General features: G+C 51.2%; 1 protein-coding gene across 1 annotated transcript; it reads right to left on the reverse strand.

Moving 5' to 3' along the window:
* Positions 1–5,768: 5,768 nt before the first annotated feature.
* Positions 5,769–15,404, reverse strand: AP2S1 (adaptor related protein complex 2 subunit sigma 1). Its single transcript, NM_001076078.2, is given in 5 exon segments — positions 5,769–6,142; positions 6,333–6,392; positions 6,842–6,955; positions 12,798–12,947; positions 15,338–15,404. Coding segments are annotated over 5 exon segments (429 nt in total). The 5' UTR covers positions 15,341–15,404; the 3' UTR covers positions 5,769–6,040.
* Between the last annotated feature and the right edge of the window lie 853 nt (positions 15,405–16,257).

Below are 16,257 nucleotides of genomic sequence, written 5' to 3' on the forward strand. Positions count from 1 at the left end.
ACAAAATTCACCCTTTTAAAAAATATATTTATTTGGCTGTTCCAGGTCTTGGGAGAAGACAATGGCAACCCACTCCAGTTCTCTTGCCAGGAGAATCCCATGGATGGAGGAGCCTGGTAGGTTGCGGTCCATGGGGTTGCTAAGAGTCGGACGTGACTGAGCGTCTTCACTTTCACTTTCACTTTTCACTTTCATGTCTATGGGGTCGAACAGAGTCGGACACGACTGACGAGACTTAGCAGCAGCAGCAGAAGCCAGGTCTTGGTCGAGGCATGAGCGATCTTTAGTTGTGACACGTGTATCTAGTTCCCTGATCAGGGATGGAATCTGGGCCCCCTGCATTGGGAGTGTGCTCTTAGCCACCAGACCGCCGGTTCAGTTCAGTTCAGTCACTCAGTCGTGTCTGACTCTTTGCGACCCCATGAATCGCAGCACGCCAGGCCTCCCTGTCCATCACCTACTCCCGGAGTTCACTCACACTCACGTCCATCGAGTCAGTGATGCCATCCAGCCATCTCATCCTCTGTCATCTCCTTCTCCTTCTGCCCCCAATCCCTCCCAACATCAGAGTCTTTTCCAAAGAGTCAACTCTTCGCATGAGGTGGCCAAAGTACTGGAGTTTCAGCTTCAGCGTCATACCCTCCAAAGAAATCCCAGGGCCGATCTCCTTCAGAATGGACTGGTTGGATCTCCTTGCAGTCCAAGGGACTCTCAAGAGTCTTCTCCAACACCACAGTTCAAAAGCATCAATTCTTCGGCGCTCAGCCTTCTTCACAGTCCAACTCTCACATCCATACGTGACCACTGGAAAAACCATAGCCTTGACTAGACAGACCTTTGTTGGCAAAGTAATGTCTCTGTTTTTCAATATGCTATCTAGGTTGGTCATAACTTTTCTTCCAAGAAGTAAGCGTCTTTTAATTTCATGGCTGCAGTCACCATCTGCAGTGATTTTGGAGCCCCCCCAAAATAAAGTCTGACACTGTTTCCACTGTTTCCCCATCTATTTCCCATGAAGTGATGGGACCAGATGCCATGATCTTCGTTTTCTGAATGCTGAGCTTTAAGCCAACTTTTTCACTCTCCTCTTTCACTTTCATCAAGAGGCTTTTGAGTTCTTCTTCACTTTCTGCCATAAGGGTGGTGTCATCTGTATGTCTGAGGTTCTTGATCTTTCTCCCAGAAATCTTGATTCCAGCTTGTGCTTCTTCCAGCCCAGCGTTTCTCATGATGTACTCTGCATAGAAGTTAAATAAGCAGGGTGACAATATACAGCCTTCACGTACTCCTTTTCTTATTTGGAACCAGTCTGTTGTTCCATGTCCAGTTCTAATTGTTGCTTCCTGACCTGCACATAGGTTTCTCAAGACCGCCAGGGACGTTTCTAAAACTCATCCTTTTTAATGGACAGGTCCATGAGCTTTGATCAAGGCAGAAGGTCAGACAGTCCACGGTCACAATGGAGACATGGAAGAATTCCATCGCCCTCAGAAGTCCTCTGGTGCTCCTCTGTGGTTTAGTCCCCAGCTCACCTACCAGCCCCTGGCAATCCCTGATCTGTCTGTCCTCAGTCACTTCATTCTTATAACAACATTGTGGGAGTTCCCTAGTTACCCTAATGGTTAGGATTCCGGGCTTTCACTGCTGTGGCCTGGGTTCAATCCCTCCCCGGGGAACTGAGATCACATTAGACTTGCAGTGCTGTTTAAAAAAAAAAAAAAAGACTTCCCTGGCAGCCCGGTGGTTGAGATTCCATGCTCCAATGCAGGGGGCATGGGTTCAGTCCCTGGTCGGGAACGAGGATCCTTCCTGTTGTGTGGCTCTGCCAAAAAAACAAAACCAAAAATAATAATTTCACAGAGGCGTGTACCCTTCTGGGTCTGGATTCTCTTCCTCAGCAAAAAGATGTGAGATTTGAGATTTATCCACCTTGTAGAATTGTATCAGCTGCTTGTTCTTTGCCCATGCTGAAGAATATCCATCCATCGCCTGGAGGGACCACAGATTATTATCTTTTTACTGGTTGGAGGACATTTGTATTGTTTCCAGTTTTGGGTGGTTAAGAATAAAGCCAGTGTAACAATAACACCTGGGGGGGGGGGCGGGGGTTGGGGTTTTGTTTTTCTGTTTGCCACTGCAAGGTGAAATTTATTTATTCAGTCATTAGCAGCATTGCTGCTGCTGCTGCTGCTGCTGCTAAGTCACTTCAGTCGTGTCCGACTCTGTGCAACCCCATAGACAGCAGCCCATCAGGCTTCTCCATCCCTGGGATTCTCCAGGCAAGAACACTGGAGTGGGTTGCCATTTCCTTCTCCAATGCAGGAAAGTGAAGTGAAAGTGAAGTTGCTCAGTCGTGTCCGACTCTTAGCGACCCCATGGACTGCAGCCTACCAGGCTCCTCTGTCCACTGGATTTTTCAGGCAAGAGTACTGGAGTGGGGTGCCATTGCCTTCTCCAATGCATGAAAGTGAAAAGTGAAAGGGAATTCGCTCAGTCACGTCTGACTCTTCTCGACCCCATGGACTGCAGCCTACCAGGCTCCTCCGCCCATGGGATTTTCCAGGCAAGACCTTCTAGCTATCAACCCCCAAATACCAATACCTCAACCATTCTCAATCATTAATCTGCTCTTGTCTACATGGATTGGCTTAGGACTTCCCTGGTGGTCCAGTGGATGAAAATCCACCTGCCAATGCAGGGGATACAGGTTTGACCCCTAGTCGAGGAAGATCCCACATGCCACAGGGCAACTAAACCCGTGAGCCACAACTGCCGAGCCCTCACTCTAGAGCCTGTGCTCTGCAACAAGAGAAGCCATTGCGATGAGAAGCCCCTGTACTACAACCAGAGGGTGGCCCCTGCTCACTGCACCTGGAAAAACCCACACATAGCTACGAAGAGCCAGTGCAGCCAAAAATAAATAAATAAACACACACAGGAATTTCAAAACAAAACAAAACATGGACTGTTCTGGAAATTTCATATGATACAGAATCGTGTGATATGTGGTCTTTTACCACTGTCTTCTCTCAGTCATCATACATTTTCAGAGTTCATCCATACTGCAGTACATACCAATGTTTCATTCTTTTTACACAATTAATAATAATCCATGTAGACACAGAGTATCTTATTTATCCCTTCATCCATTGACAAGTCTCTGGGTTGTCTCCATCTTTTGGCTAAGGTGAATAATGCTGCTATGAACACTCACGGACAAGTTTCTGCATGAATCTATGTCTTCATTTAACTTGGGTTCATGTAGAAATTTTGTACATCAGTTTTTATTTCCCTTGGGTAAACAAATAGGAGTGGGATTGCTGAGTCATAAAGTAAATGTAATGTTTAACTTTTTAAGAACCTGCCAGATCCTTCCAGAGCACCCGCCCCTTTCTCCATTCCAAGCAGCAATGTACAAGAGCTCTGCAAGCTTGCCTGGCACACTCTGAATTCTTTTTAAATATTTATTTTTTATTTAACTATGCCAGGTCTTTGTTGTGGCATGCAAACACTTTGTTGTGGCATGTGGGATCTAGTTTCCTGACCAGGGATCGAATCCGGGCCCCCTGCATTGGGAGCTCGGAGTCTTAACCACTGCACCACCAGGTAAGTTCCTTTGCATTTGGTGTATTTAATGAGCCATTCTCATAGAGCTGTGGTGATCTCAACAGCCTTTAATGTGTGAATACTCTCCTTCCCTGAGCACGCTTTTTTCTCTGATTCCAGGGTGCTGCAGTCCATGAGGTTGCTAAGAGTCGGACACGACTGAGCGACTTCACTTTCACTTTTCACTCTCATGCTTTGGAGAAGGAAATGGCAACCCACTCCAGTGTTCTTGCCTTGAGAATCCCAGGGATGGGGGAGCCTGGTGGGCTGCCATCTATGGGGTCGCACAGAGTCGGACATGACTGAAGTGACTTAGCAGCAACAGCAGCAGGTTGACTCAGGGCTGGGGTGAGGGGAGGAGGGGATGGAGGGATTAAGGGGTGATAGCTAAGGGTACGGGTTTCTTTTGGGGGTGATGAAATGTTCTGGAGAATATTTTTAATTTTATTATTCATTTATGTAGGCTGTGCTGGGTCTTCCGTTGTGGCACGTGGAAATGACCTCACCTCCCACCCTGTATCACCCAGCTGCAGATCCAAGCCTCAGCTGGCTGGCCCCCACCCATGGTCTCACTCCTCACGAGTGATCAGAGTCCTGTTGGTTTAAGCCACTCAGCTTGTGATAACATTACAGCAGCAACAAGAAACAAATACACTGTTGGAACAATTTATCTATAAAAAGAATTCACCTCCCCAAGCCTCAGTGTCCCAAGTGAAATGAGGATGATTATGTGCTCACTGTCCATGTCTACAGGCATCTTGTCTCTCATAGGGCTGTGCACACAGAAGGCACTTAATGTCTGTGCAGTGAATGCATGCCGACCAATGCTAGGTACTACCCAGCATTCATTCATTTACTCCTCAGGGACACTCCATGAGAGTAAAAACTATAGTCGACCCACTTGCTAGATGAAGAAACAGAGGCAAGAGGGCTTAAGTGACTGACCCTGAGGTTGTACAGTGTGCCTCTGACTGAGCTGGGACATGCCCGTCCCCTGCAGGGGGTAGGATGACACGAAGCTGGATCACATTAGTAGGAGCGGATGCCGCATGCCTGGCATTCTCAGCTCTGCCAAGGGTGCCGGCCAGGGCTGCAGCTGGCGGCCACCACTCTGTTCTCAATGGGCATGGGGGGAGGGGGCACAGCCACTCCAGAGGGCACTAGAAACATGCTCGGGGGATTCCCTGGTGATCTGGTGGTTAGGACTTGGCGCTTTCACCGTCACGGTCCTGAGTTTAATTCCTGGTCGGGGAACTAGGATCCTGCAAGCTGAGCGAGGTGGCCAAAAACAAAGAAAACACACAAGAGTGTTTCCTGTTGCCAGAAGGGCTGAGGGCCACTTGGTGCTGGCACCTGGCAGACGGCAGCGGGCAGGCAGGCCACGCCCGGGACAGCCTCACACAGTGAAGACCTGAGGGCTGGCAGTGCCGCGGCTGGGAACCACTGAACGTGGGGCCCAAGCCTGCACCTCGGGCCTCGTGTCTGAGAACTAGCACTCTGGAGCCGCCTGCCTGGGCTCAAAACCACCCTGGTTCAGGACTTCCCTGGTGGTCTAGTGGTTAAGAATCCACCTGCCAACGCAGGGGACACAGGTTCGATCCCTGGTCTGGGAAGATCCCACGTGCCACGGGGCAACTAACGCTGTATCATGACGACTGAGCCTGAGCCCCACAGCAAGAGAAGCCACTGCAGTGAGAAGCTGGTGCCCCCCCACTCGCTGCAAGTCCCTGCGTAGCCACGAAGACCTAGCACAGCCAAAAATAAACAATTAAAAAAAAAAAAAAAACCTGGTTCAGCTGCAGACTCACTCTGTGACTGTCTGAGCTGAGTGAGCCCCTCTAACCATCCCTTCTGCAACCTCTCGTGAGGGTTAACAAAGGTACATGTCATGGCTTAGAACGGCCTGAGAGATGTCGGCATTGGCTCTGAGTGTCATTATTTTAGGAGTGAGAGCTCAGTGTCTAAATCTGTCACCCTTCCCAGTCCCCTGGGGCCGTCTGCGGGCAGCAGCAGGTATGAATGCCCCTGCCCCCCCATCGCTCCCTCACTCAGCCCGAGCTGTGCTTGTTGACCGACTACCCGATGCACCAACAGCAGGGCCCCTGGAGCTGCCTGTGGTTCCCAGGGAGGACAGGCAGAGGCGCAAGGAGATGAGGCCAGGCGGGGACCACAGGTTTATTGGGGGCTCCACGCACACGCTCACGGCATCACACGAGGACAGCACGGTTACTCGGTAGACGCGAGGTGGCCTCCGCCTACAGCTGGGGCCCCGAGGCTGTGGGGTGTGGCCTCCTCCCTGGTGGCCCAGACCCAGCTGGGTGCCTTCCTCCTGGGCAGCTGAGGGAGGGGGCCGCTGGGGTGGACCCTGGGCCCGGAAAGGGGAAGCGAGCAGGCTAGTCCGGGAAGGGACCGGGGTGGGAGGGGCCGGCCGCCCTCACTCCAGGGACTGCAACATCAGCAACTGTTTGAGCACCTTCGTCTGGCTGGTCTCACGGATCTCGCCGGCCAGGAACATCTCATCCACGACCGTGTAAACCTGAGGGAAGGGAGGGCGTGGGGAGACTCTGGGGTGAGCAGTGGAGGGGACCCCCGGGGAGCAGGGAAATTCTGATGCCCAAGAACCAGCAAACAGACCCCACCGGAGGCACCAGGGTGGCTGTGGGCTTCTGGCCCCTCACAGACCCCCTCCTCTGGCTCCCTCCTCCTCATCTTCCCCAGGAGCCCACCTTGTAGAAGTTGAATACCAGGTCCAGTTCACAGACGTTGTGGAAATATTCATTTAAGACCTAGGAGAAGAAGACAGAGGTGGTGCGAGATGGGCAAGGAGAGACACACACACGCACAGACAGGAGCAGAGGCGTCAGAAAGAGGTGGCACAACATCAAGGCCGAGGGGACTGCCCTGGTCCCGTGGCTAAGACGCCGTGCTCCCAAGGCAGGGGGCCCGGGTTCGATCCCTGGTCAGGGAATCAGCGGCCACACGCCACAACTAGGGATCCTGCGTGCAGCAATGAAGAGCGAAGATCCCAAGCACTGCGACTAGGACCCGGTGCAGGCAAAATAAATAAGTAAATAAAGAAACAAGGCAGAGAGAAACTGAAGGGAAACAGAGACCGGAGGAAACATCAAGGTGGGCAGAGAAAGACAGTGTCCCCTCCCGCAGGCTGAGGGCCCCGCACCCTAACAGAGGGCATCCAGACGGCGCCCACCGCCCTCCTGGCCCCCGGCCCGTGCACCTCCACAAAGTTGTGGATGGCCTCCAGGTAGGCCAGGTTGTTGTCGTTGACGTCCACGCAGATGCAGAAGTAGAGGCCGGCATAGCGTCGGTAAATGATCTTGAAATTCCGGAACTGCGGGGCAGAGAAGCAGGCGGTCAGCGGCAGGGCGTGCCCAGGACCCCGCATACTGGGCAGGATGGCACCAACACGTGCAGTCCTGCGTTCCACACGTGGTCCCGGAGGCCCTGCTCTGTTGCCTGACTCTGCGCTGGGGACAGAGGGGTGGCCTGGCTCTCCCTGCCTCGGGCTCACAGTCCAATGGAGCGTCATCCTTAGTTACCCCCTAAGTGGGCAGCGAGGGGCTGTGGGTGCTCAGAGGGGACAAGAGGCTGACCCACCCTTGCAGTCCGGGAGGGCTTCCTGGAAGAGGGGGCATCTGCACTGAAATCTGGAGGATGAGCAGGAGTGATCAGGCAGGAGTGCTTTAGGCAGAGGGAATAGTATCGGGCAAAAGCCCAGAGCCGAGAGGTGGGGGTGCTCCAGGGTATCCATCTCCCCCTTTCTGTGACTTGCTGTTGCCTCTGGAAGGAGTCAAACTCCTCATCCTGGAACTAAGCTAGCAAATTCTTCCACAAACACTGCCTGAGTACATGCTGTGTGGCAGGCTTTGTGCTGAGCAGTCCAGGCTCACTGCCTCCTGTAACCAAGACAATCCTAGTCCTGCCCTTAACTGAACCGTAATATAAATATTCCTACCATAACACATAAATACAACCCAGGAATAAATATTCATGAGCCAGGGACGCAGACTCTAATTTTATACCATGTGTAAGTAGATAAAGCCATAGACAGAGATCCATGATGTACTAGCTGGCAAAGCATCTGAAAAATCCAGGCCAGTGTTGTGTGTGTGGCGCCATCTGCTGGCTACTTCAAAAGTCAACTCAAGCCCTGATTTTTCTTCATTTTTTATCCCCCTAGCTTATCTTTGTGAATGCCTATACTTTTGATCTTCAAGATAATCACAATGGTGTGATCACTCACCTAGAGCCAGACATCCTGGAATGTGAAGTCAAGTGGGCCTTAGAAAGCATCACTACGAACAAAGCTAGTGGAAGTGATGGAATTCCAGTTGAGCTATTTCAAATCTTGAAAGATGATGCTGTGAAAGTGCTGCACTCAATATGCCAGCAAATTTGGAAAACTCAGCAGTGGCCACAGGACTGGAAAACGGCAGTTTTCATTCCAATCCCCAAAAAAGGCAATGCCAAAGAATGCTCAAACTATAGTACAATTGCACTCATCTCACACGCTAGTAAAGTAATGCTCAAAATTCTCCAAGCCAGGCTTCAGCAATATATGAACCATGAACTTCCTGATGTTCAAGCTGGTTTTAGACAAGGCAGAGGAACCAGAGATCAAATTGCCAACATCCGCTGGATCATGGAAAAAGCAAGAGAGTTTCAGAAAAACATCTATTTCTGCTTTATTGACTATGCCAAAGCCTTTGACTGTGTGGATCACAATAAACTGTGGAAAATTCTGAAAGAGATGGGAATACCAGACCACCTGACCTGCCTCTTGAGAAACCTGTATGCAGGTCAGAAGCAACAGTTAGAACTGGACATGGAACAACAGACTGGTTTCAAATAGGAAAAGGAGTTCGTCAAGGCTGTATATTGTCACCCTGCTTATTTAACTTATATGCAGAGTACATCATGAGAAACACTGGGCTGGAAGAAGTACAAGCTGGAATCAAGATTGCCTGGAGAAATATCAATAACCTCAGATGTGCAGATGACACCACCCTTATGGCAGAAAGTGAAGAGGAACTAAAAAGCCTCTTGATGCAAGTGAAAGAGGACAGTGAAAAAGTTGGCTTAAAGCTCAACATTCAGAAAACGAAGATCATGGCATTTGGTCCATCGCTTCATGGGAAATAGATGGGGAAACAGTGGAAACAGTGTCAGACTTTATTTTTGGGGGCTCCAAAATCACTGCAGATGGTGATTTCAGCCATGAAATTAAAAGATGCTTACTCCTTGGAAGGGAAGTTATGACCAACCTAGATAGCATATTCAAAAGTAGAGATATTACTTTGCCAACAAAGGTCCGTCTAGTCAAGGCTATGGTTTTTCTAGTGGTCATGTATGGATGTAAGTTGGACTGTGAAGAAAGCTGAGCGCCAAAGAATTGATGCTTTTGAACTGTGGTGTTGGAGAAGACTCTGGAGAGTCCCTTGGACTGCAAGGAGATCCAACCAGTCCATTCTAAAGGAGATCAGTCCTGGGTGTTCATTGGAAGGACTGACGCTAAAGCTGAAACTCCAATACTTTGGCCACCTCATGCGAAGAGTTGACTCATTGGAAAAGACTGATGCTGGAAGGGATTGGAGGTAGGCGAAGGGGACAGAGGATGAGATGGCTAGATGGCATCACCGACTTGATGGACATGAGTTTGAGTGAACTCCAGGAGTTGGTGATGGACAGGGAGGCCTGGTGTGCTGCGATTCATGGAGTCGCAAAGAGTTGGACACGACTGACCGACTGAACTGAACTGACTGAACTGATACTTTTGTGGAGAAGGCAATAGCAACCCACTCCAGTACTCTTGCCTGGAAAATCCCATGGGCGGAGGAGCCTGGTAGGCTGCAGTCCATAGGGGCGGGAAGAGTTGGACACGACTGACTGACTTCCCTTTCACTTTTCACTTTCATGCATTGGAGAAGGAAATGGCAACCCACTCCAGTGTTCTTGCCTGGAGAATCCCGGGGACGGGGAAGCCCGGTGAGCTTCCATCTATGGGGTCGCACAGAGTCAGACACGACTGAAGCGACTTAGCAGCAGCAGCAGCAGCAGCATACTTTTTCGGAGAAGGCAATGTCAACCCACTCCAATACTCTTGCCTGGAAAATCCCAAGGACGGAGGAGCCTGGTAGGCTGCAGTCCATGGGGTCGCTAAGAGTCGGGCACAACTGAGCGACTTCACTTTCACTTTTAACTTTCATGCACTGGAGAAGGAAATGGCAACCCACTCCAGTATTCTTGCCTGGAGAATCCCAGGGACAGAGGAGCCTAGTGGGCTGTCATCTATGGGGTTGCACAGAGTCAGATACGACTGAAGCGACTTAGCAGCAGCAGCAGCATACTTTTGAGCTGTTGTTTAGTCCTTTAGTCCCTAAGTGTGTCCGATTCTTTTGAGACCCCAGGGACTGCAGCCCGCCGGGCTCTTCTGTCCGTGGGATTTCCCAGGCAAGAATACTGGAGCAGGTTGCCATTTCCTTTTCCAGGGGATATTCTCTGCCCAGCGATCGAACCCACATCTCCTACATTGGCAGGCAGATTCTTTACCGCTGAGTCACCAGGGAAGCCCAATATTATTACAGTAGCTCCTGCACATAATCCATGGATTAGTAAAAATATATCAGGATGTTAACTCTACTTAAAAAAAAAAAAAAGATACACGATCAAATGATTGAAGGTCCCTGCTCTGGAGGGGCGGGATCGAGACAAGAAGCCACGAGGGCAGAAAGACTTGAGCTGGAGAAGTTACCCACTGACTGTCACCGCCGGTGTGGCCTTGGCTGGCTCTGACCCTGAATGGCGCTCTTCTTTTCTTTCCTGCTGTCGTCTGCCTGGGTCCTTCCTGTCACCGCTGTGTCACCAGTGATGCCCTGCATAGGGCTCCAGTCTGGAGCGGGCCTGGGTCGGGAGGGACCTAAGATGGTCCAGCCGCCCTGTGACATTCTCACCTGGCATCAAACCTTTCTGGCTCCTCCTAATCCGCCTCCCTGCCCACTCCGGGTCCCTCAGCTGCTGTCGTTTCCAGCACTCAGCATGGGGCCGGCCCTGCGCCGGCAGCATGGTGCCCCGGGAGAGCCGACATCCCTTATGCTCCGGCTCCCCTCCCTTCATCATCCCGCCCCCCACATCTCCACTGGGTTGGGAATGGACACCCCACTGCTGATCTTCCCCTCCACCTGTTCTTTGCTAAGTCAGCCCATCTGGAGAAATGACAGCACCCCCTACTGGTGGCTCCATTCTCTTTCCCACACCTCCTCCAATCCTCGGCCCTTCAGTTGGCTCTCCTTTCAAAATGCTTCTCGCCACCCCCACTGTTTCCATGACTGTGAAAGTCACCAGCATCTCTCACCTGGGCCGCAGCGGTCATCTCCTGAGCAGTCCCCTGGTTCTGCTCCTGCCCCTTAGAGAGGGATCCCTAAAGCCTAAGCTAGCCTACCTCCCTCCTCAGCTCAAAAGCCTCATGTAAGGACCCAAGTCCTCATGACTGGTCACAAGGCCCCGAACCTCCTGCTTCTGTTACATCTTCAATCTCATCTGCTCCCACCTTCCTCCCTGGCTTACCCCACCTCAGATACACTGGCTTTCTTGCTATTTCAGGAATGCCCTTGTACGCCCTGCTGCCTCAGGGTCTTTGCACTTGTTGTTCCCTGGGCTTGGAACATTCCTTTCTCAGATATCATCTCCTTCCACTTCTCCATTCCTTCAGGTCTGGGTTCAAATGTCCCCTGTTCAATGAAGACTTCCTGATCAAACCATTTAAACCTACGTTCCACTCCCCACCCCCCACTGTATACATCCCAGCCATTCCATCCCCCACAGCTGCTTCCTCTTTCTCCCTAGCATCTATCATACCTGATACACTATATCTTCATTATAATAACAACCTCCCATCGACTAAAACTAAAAACTTCAGCGGTCAGCTCTCTGAGAGAAGGGACTGGGTCTGTTTCATTTCCTGCTGTATCACCAGTGCCTAGAACAGTACTCGGCACATAGTGAGCTGCCAATAAATATCTGTTGAACTCTACATGGACAGAGGAGCCTGGCGGGCCACAGTCAACAGGGTCACAGAGAGTCAGACATGACTAAGCGCGCATAAACACACACAGACAGGACAATCAGCCTGGTCTCTAACAGGCTAATACCGTGGGAATTAAAGCTAGAAGCATCTCAATAAAGAGCCCAAAACCAATGCCAAGATCCTTGACTGGCTCTGGACAATCAGTTTTGATGCTAAGTTGCTTCAGTCGTGTTTGACTCTTTGTGACCCATGGACCGTAGCATGCCAGGCTCCTCAGTCCATGGGATTCTTCAGGCAAGAATGCTGGAGCAGGTTGCCATGCCCTCCTCCAGGGGATCTTCCTCACCTAGGGATCGAGCTTGCATCTCTTATGTCTCCTGCATTGGCAGGTGGGTTCTTTACCACTAGGGCCACCTGGGAAGCCCTCTGATGACCTGGGGGAAATTTAAATATTGATTGGCTTGAGACTAATATTAGTAAGGAAATATGACTCCTTTGATCAGGCCTGATGATACTGTGGTCATGGAAGGCAGTGTCTTTATTTTCTGAGATGTACCCTGTCATATTTAGAGATGTAATGTCATTATCTCTATACCTTTTTTTTGACTGCAATACATGGCTTACGCAATCTTAGTTCCTCAACCAGGGACTGAACCCGCACCTTTGGCAGTGACAGCATGCAATCCTACCCTCCAGACCACCAGGGGATCCCCCCATGATCTCTCTAGCGTAATTGAAAACACGCCAGCCAGGGATGGTTCGTTATACCATTCTCTATGCTTATGTGTTTGAGCATTTTTGTAGTGAGTTTTTAAAAGGCACCAGGAAAAAAAAAAAAAAGGTTATTTGGCCAAAAAAAATAAGAAGAGAGAAAAAGAGAAAAAAAAATGCAAACTCTTAATACTGATGAAATCTGGGGGAATTTTCAGTTGACTTCTCATTGTACTAACCTGTATGTCTGAAAATGTTCACCCTGAAAAGTAACCCACCCTCCTCAAAAAGGAAAGAAGACGGCAGGCAAGTTGATAAATGAATGAGGGTGGAGGAAGGAGAGTCTGAGGGGTTATTGCCATCTGAGGCTGGGAAGGGGGCCATCAAAAGAAAGCAGGGGAGTGTGGGAGGCACTGGCGGGGGTGGGGGTAGCTGTCACCTCAACAAAGTTGGTGTGTTTGGCGTCTCGGACAGTGACCACGGCGTGCACCTCCTCGATCAGCTTCTGTTTCTCGTCATCATCGAACTGCATGTACCACTTGGCCAGGCGCGTCTTGCCTGCTCGGTTCTGGATGAGGATGAAGCGGATCTGGGGATGGCAAGAGGAGGAGGCAGGGAGAGAGGTGGGGTGGGCGAGCCAGTGCAGGGCGGCCCTGCCCAACAGCCCCACCCTGCCCCATGGGGAAGATAGGGTCCACGTGTCCCAGCTGCCTGCCTTCCAAGGGTCTCGGCCACTCCCCTGAGCCCAGCCAGGCTGACCTGGCCACATGCTCCGGTCCCAGGTCCCTCCAACACCCCGTGGAGTGATCTCTCGTCCACTGGCCAACTCTGCAGTCGTTTCTAGGGCACTGAGTCCCAAGCTCCACCAAGTCTTGTCTCCCTGACCTTGGACAAAAGATCCGCCCTTCTACGCCTCAGTTTCCCCATGGTGAAACCAGTTTTCCTTAGAAGACTCACCTTGTCAGGATGTTTTGAAGGTTAAATAAGTTTATAAATTTAGTCAGTGGCTGGCACTAACAGGCAAGCCAGGTATCAGCTGCAATTACCATCAGTGATGCGTGGGAGACCTGAGGTGTTTTTAAGATTTTGAAAAGCCAGCTCAACTGTCACAGGGCTACTGTGAACACCGAACAAGTTGATCTCGGAAGCGTTTTGTAAAGTCCCATTTACATACTGAGTGTTCAATAAAATTAACTATCATGACTGACGCATTTGACCAAGTGCCTAAAAACACAGACTCTAGAGCCCGAATGAATCCTGGCACTGTTGGCTGTGAGTCTGTAGGCAAGTTACTTGACCTCTTTGGACCTCAGTTTCACTGTCCACGCAATGGGCATAATGAGAGCACCTCCCTCATGAGACCACTGCACGAGTTCATGAGCACAACAGGGATAAAACAGTGACTAGCACATACTAAGCGTTATACAAATATCAGTTCTTAGTGATATAATTCATTGTCATTTGACTTTAAGAAAATCATGGGCCAAGTGCATGCAGCTAGGAAGCCTGTCTTTGAGCCCAGTTCTGTGTGCTCATGTCTGGTTTATAGATGAAGAAATCGAGGCTCAGAGAATGGAAGTCTCACAGCCAGAAAGCAGAGCTGGGAATCCAAAGGCTTTGCTCTGAATCCCCTTATCCTGACTTGTGGAAGCCTCCACTGGGTCATGAGAGGCCGCTCTCTTTCGTAAGCCTCATTCTCTACACACTCCATCCCTCCTCCCCCAACTCATCTGAGCTGGACGGGAACAGGATATTACACTCTCCTTCGAAGAACCCCTTCTGCTGAGCCAGGGAAAACCACTTCCTAGCAAGGCAGGGGTCCTGGCAGGCAGGCAAAGGACATGTGGTGGGGGGTGGGGGTGGGACTCACACCAGGCAGCCACAGCCTGGGGGCCAGAGCCAGAGATAGATGGAGGAGATAGGGAGGAGAGACGGGAGCAGGGCTACAGAACTAAGGGAGAGCTCTGTCTTTGACTCCTGAATTCCCTCATACACCTCTTCCTGTTTCTCCTCCCAACTAGAGTCTCTCCATCTCAGGGAATCCACACTGAGAAGTCCCATCCTTTCTATATTCTCACCCCTCTGATGTCCCCTCTCAGTGCCCGCCCCCCACCCCCAGCCTTCTCTACCTCCAAGTTCCCCCGGCCCCGCTGGAGTTGCTCTCTTTTGACTCCTGCTTTCCCAGTTTCACGGCTCTCTGTCAGGGTGCCCCATCCCTGGGGACTGGTGCCAGCTCCAATGCCCAGTCCTTGTTCCCCAAACCCCCTCCCCACTTCTCACTTCCATGCTTACTCCCTACCCTCTGAGACCCCTCCTCTTGCAGAGACCTGTTCTATTGCTCCCCATTCATGTGTAGTATTCACTGCCTACTCCAAGCCTTCTTCCCTCTTACAGTACACTTTTCCTAACTCTAAAGCCCTATTCCCTACAGTACTTCCTGTCTCCAGGGTCCAGTCTCTTACCCTTGAGACTCTCTCACACCAGCAGTATCCCACCCAGTTCCAACACCCCCTCTCCGCCTGCAACATCAGCTTCCTGCCCCAAGAGACCCCCTCTCTCCTATCCCAACGTCTCCCATTCTTCTCCAGCTCTCCTGACGCACTCCCGAAAGCCCTCCGCTTGGGACGCCCCCTCCTGTTCCTTCTCCCCGCTTCTGAGATCCTGCCTCGTGAGCTGTTTCCCCGTTTCAAAACCCTCCAACCATCTCGAATGTCTCCCTCCCGCACAGCCCTCTCCCCTGGCACCTGGTCTTCAAAAGCTCCCCCTAGCCTCGATAACCCCAGTAACACACTCGCGCCCAGAACCACCCCCAGTTGCCTCCTTCGCCGGCCTTTGGATCGACCCCAATCCCGAGAGCCCGCGCCCGGCCCAGACCATCGCACCGCAGCAGGGGCGGCTTGTCAATATCCCACCGAGCCCGGAGTACCTGCACGTGGACCCACCCTTCGCCCTTCCCCAGCGTAGGCGCGCCCTCGTTACCATGGCGACCCCCGTCCGGACCCCAGCGGCCCCGGTCCCGCGGCTTCTGGGTGGCTCCGGCTCCGGCAGCTGTTGGGGGACCCAAGGGTAGAGCGGACTTCCGGCAGAAGAACTCACCCGCCCTCTCGCGCACAGCCCGCTGGGAATTGTAGTCCTGAAAAAAATAGGCTTGCTCGTCCGGGAGGCAAGCCGGGAAAAGAGCCTGTCCCGCTTCCCAGCATGCCGCGCGACTGGACTTTTCCTACGGCAAGGTTCAGGCTCCAAATGCATGTTGGGAGCCATGGGTTATTATCTCCTCGGAGGACTACAGTTCCCGACATGCTTGACAGCCAGCGAGACGAGAGTTGCATCCTGGGAAAAGTAGTTCCATCAGCCCTCCCTCCACCTCCCAGCCTAGGCGAGAAGGACATGATGGGAATAACTGTCTTAAATAAAACAGCGTTGGGAAATGTAATTATGTTTTCGTGCTTACCTAGTGCTCTGTTTAAAATGTGTTGAGTGTTTTCTCTGGGAGACAGAGAATGATTTAATAGCATCATTTTGGAAGTCAGAACTGTGTGCAAATCCTGCCGTCGCATTCCCTAGCTCTGTGACTTTGGGCGAGCAATTTCACCTCTTAACTCAATTTCTTCCTCTGTTAAAGAGAAAGTGATCAAGGGGTCACCTCAGTGGGGTGGTTTTAAAGCTTCGGCCAGTTTCCCAAGTACTTAGCACAGTGCTCGACACATGGTAAGCGTTCAATAAATATGAGTTAAAATCATGAATGTTCACTGTTTATATCAGGTAATAGGGGTCTTCTTGCTTCCTATTCACAGGTACACCTGTCTTCTTATATGGCTCGGCTGTTGGGAACCTCTTACTAGAACACGGTGGCACATAGTAAGCACTCGATAAAGGTATTGCTACTGAGGGCAGACTTG

This window comes from Bos taurus, chromosome 18 (genome assembly GCF_002263795.3).
Source record: "Bos taurus isolate L1 Dominette 01449 registration number 42190680 breed Hereford chromosome 18, ARS-UCD2.0, whole genome shotgun sequence".
Taxonomy (NCBI): Eukaryota; Metazoa; Chordata; class Mammalia; order Artiodactyla; family Bovidae; genus Bos; species Bos taurus.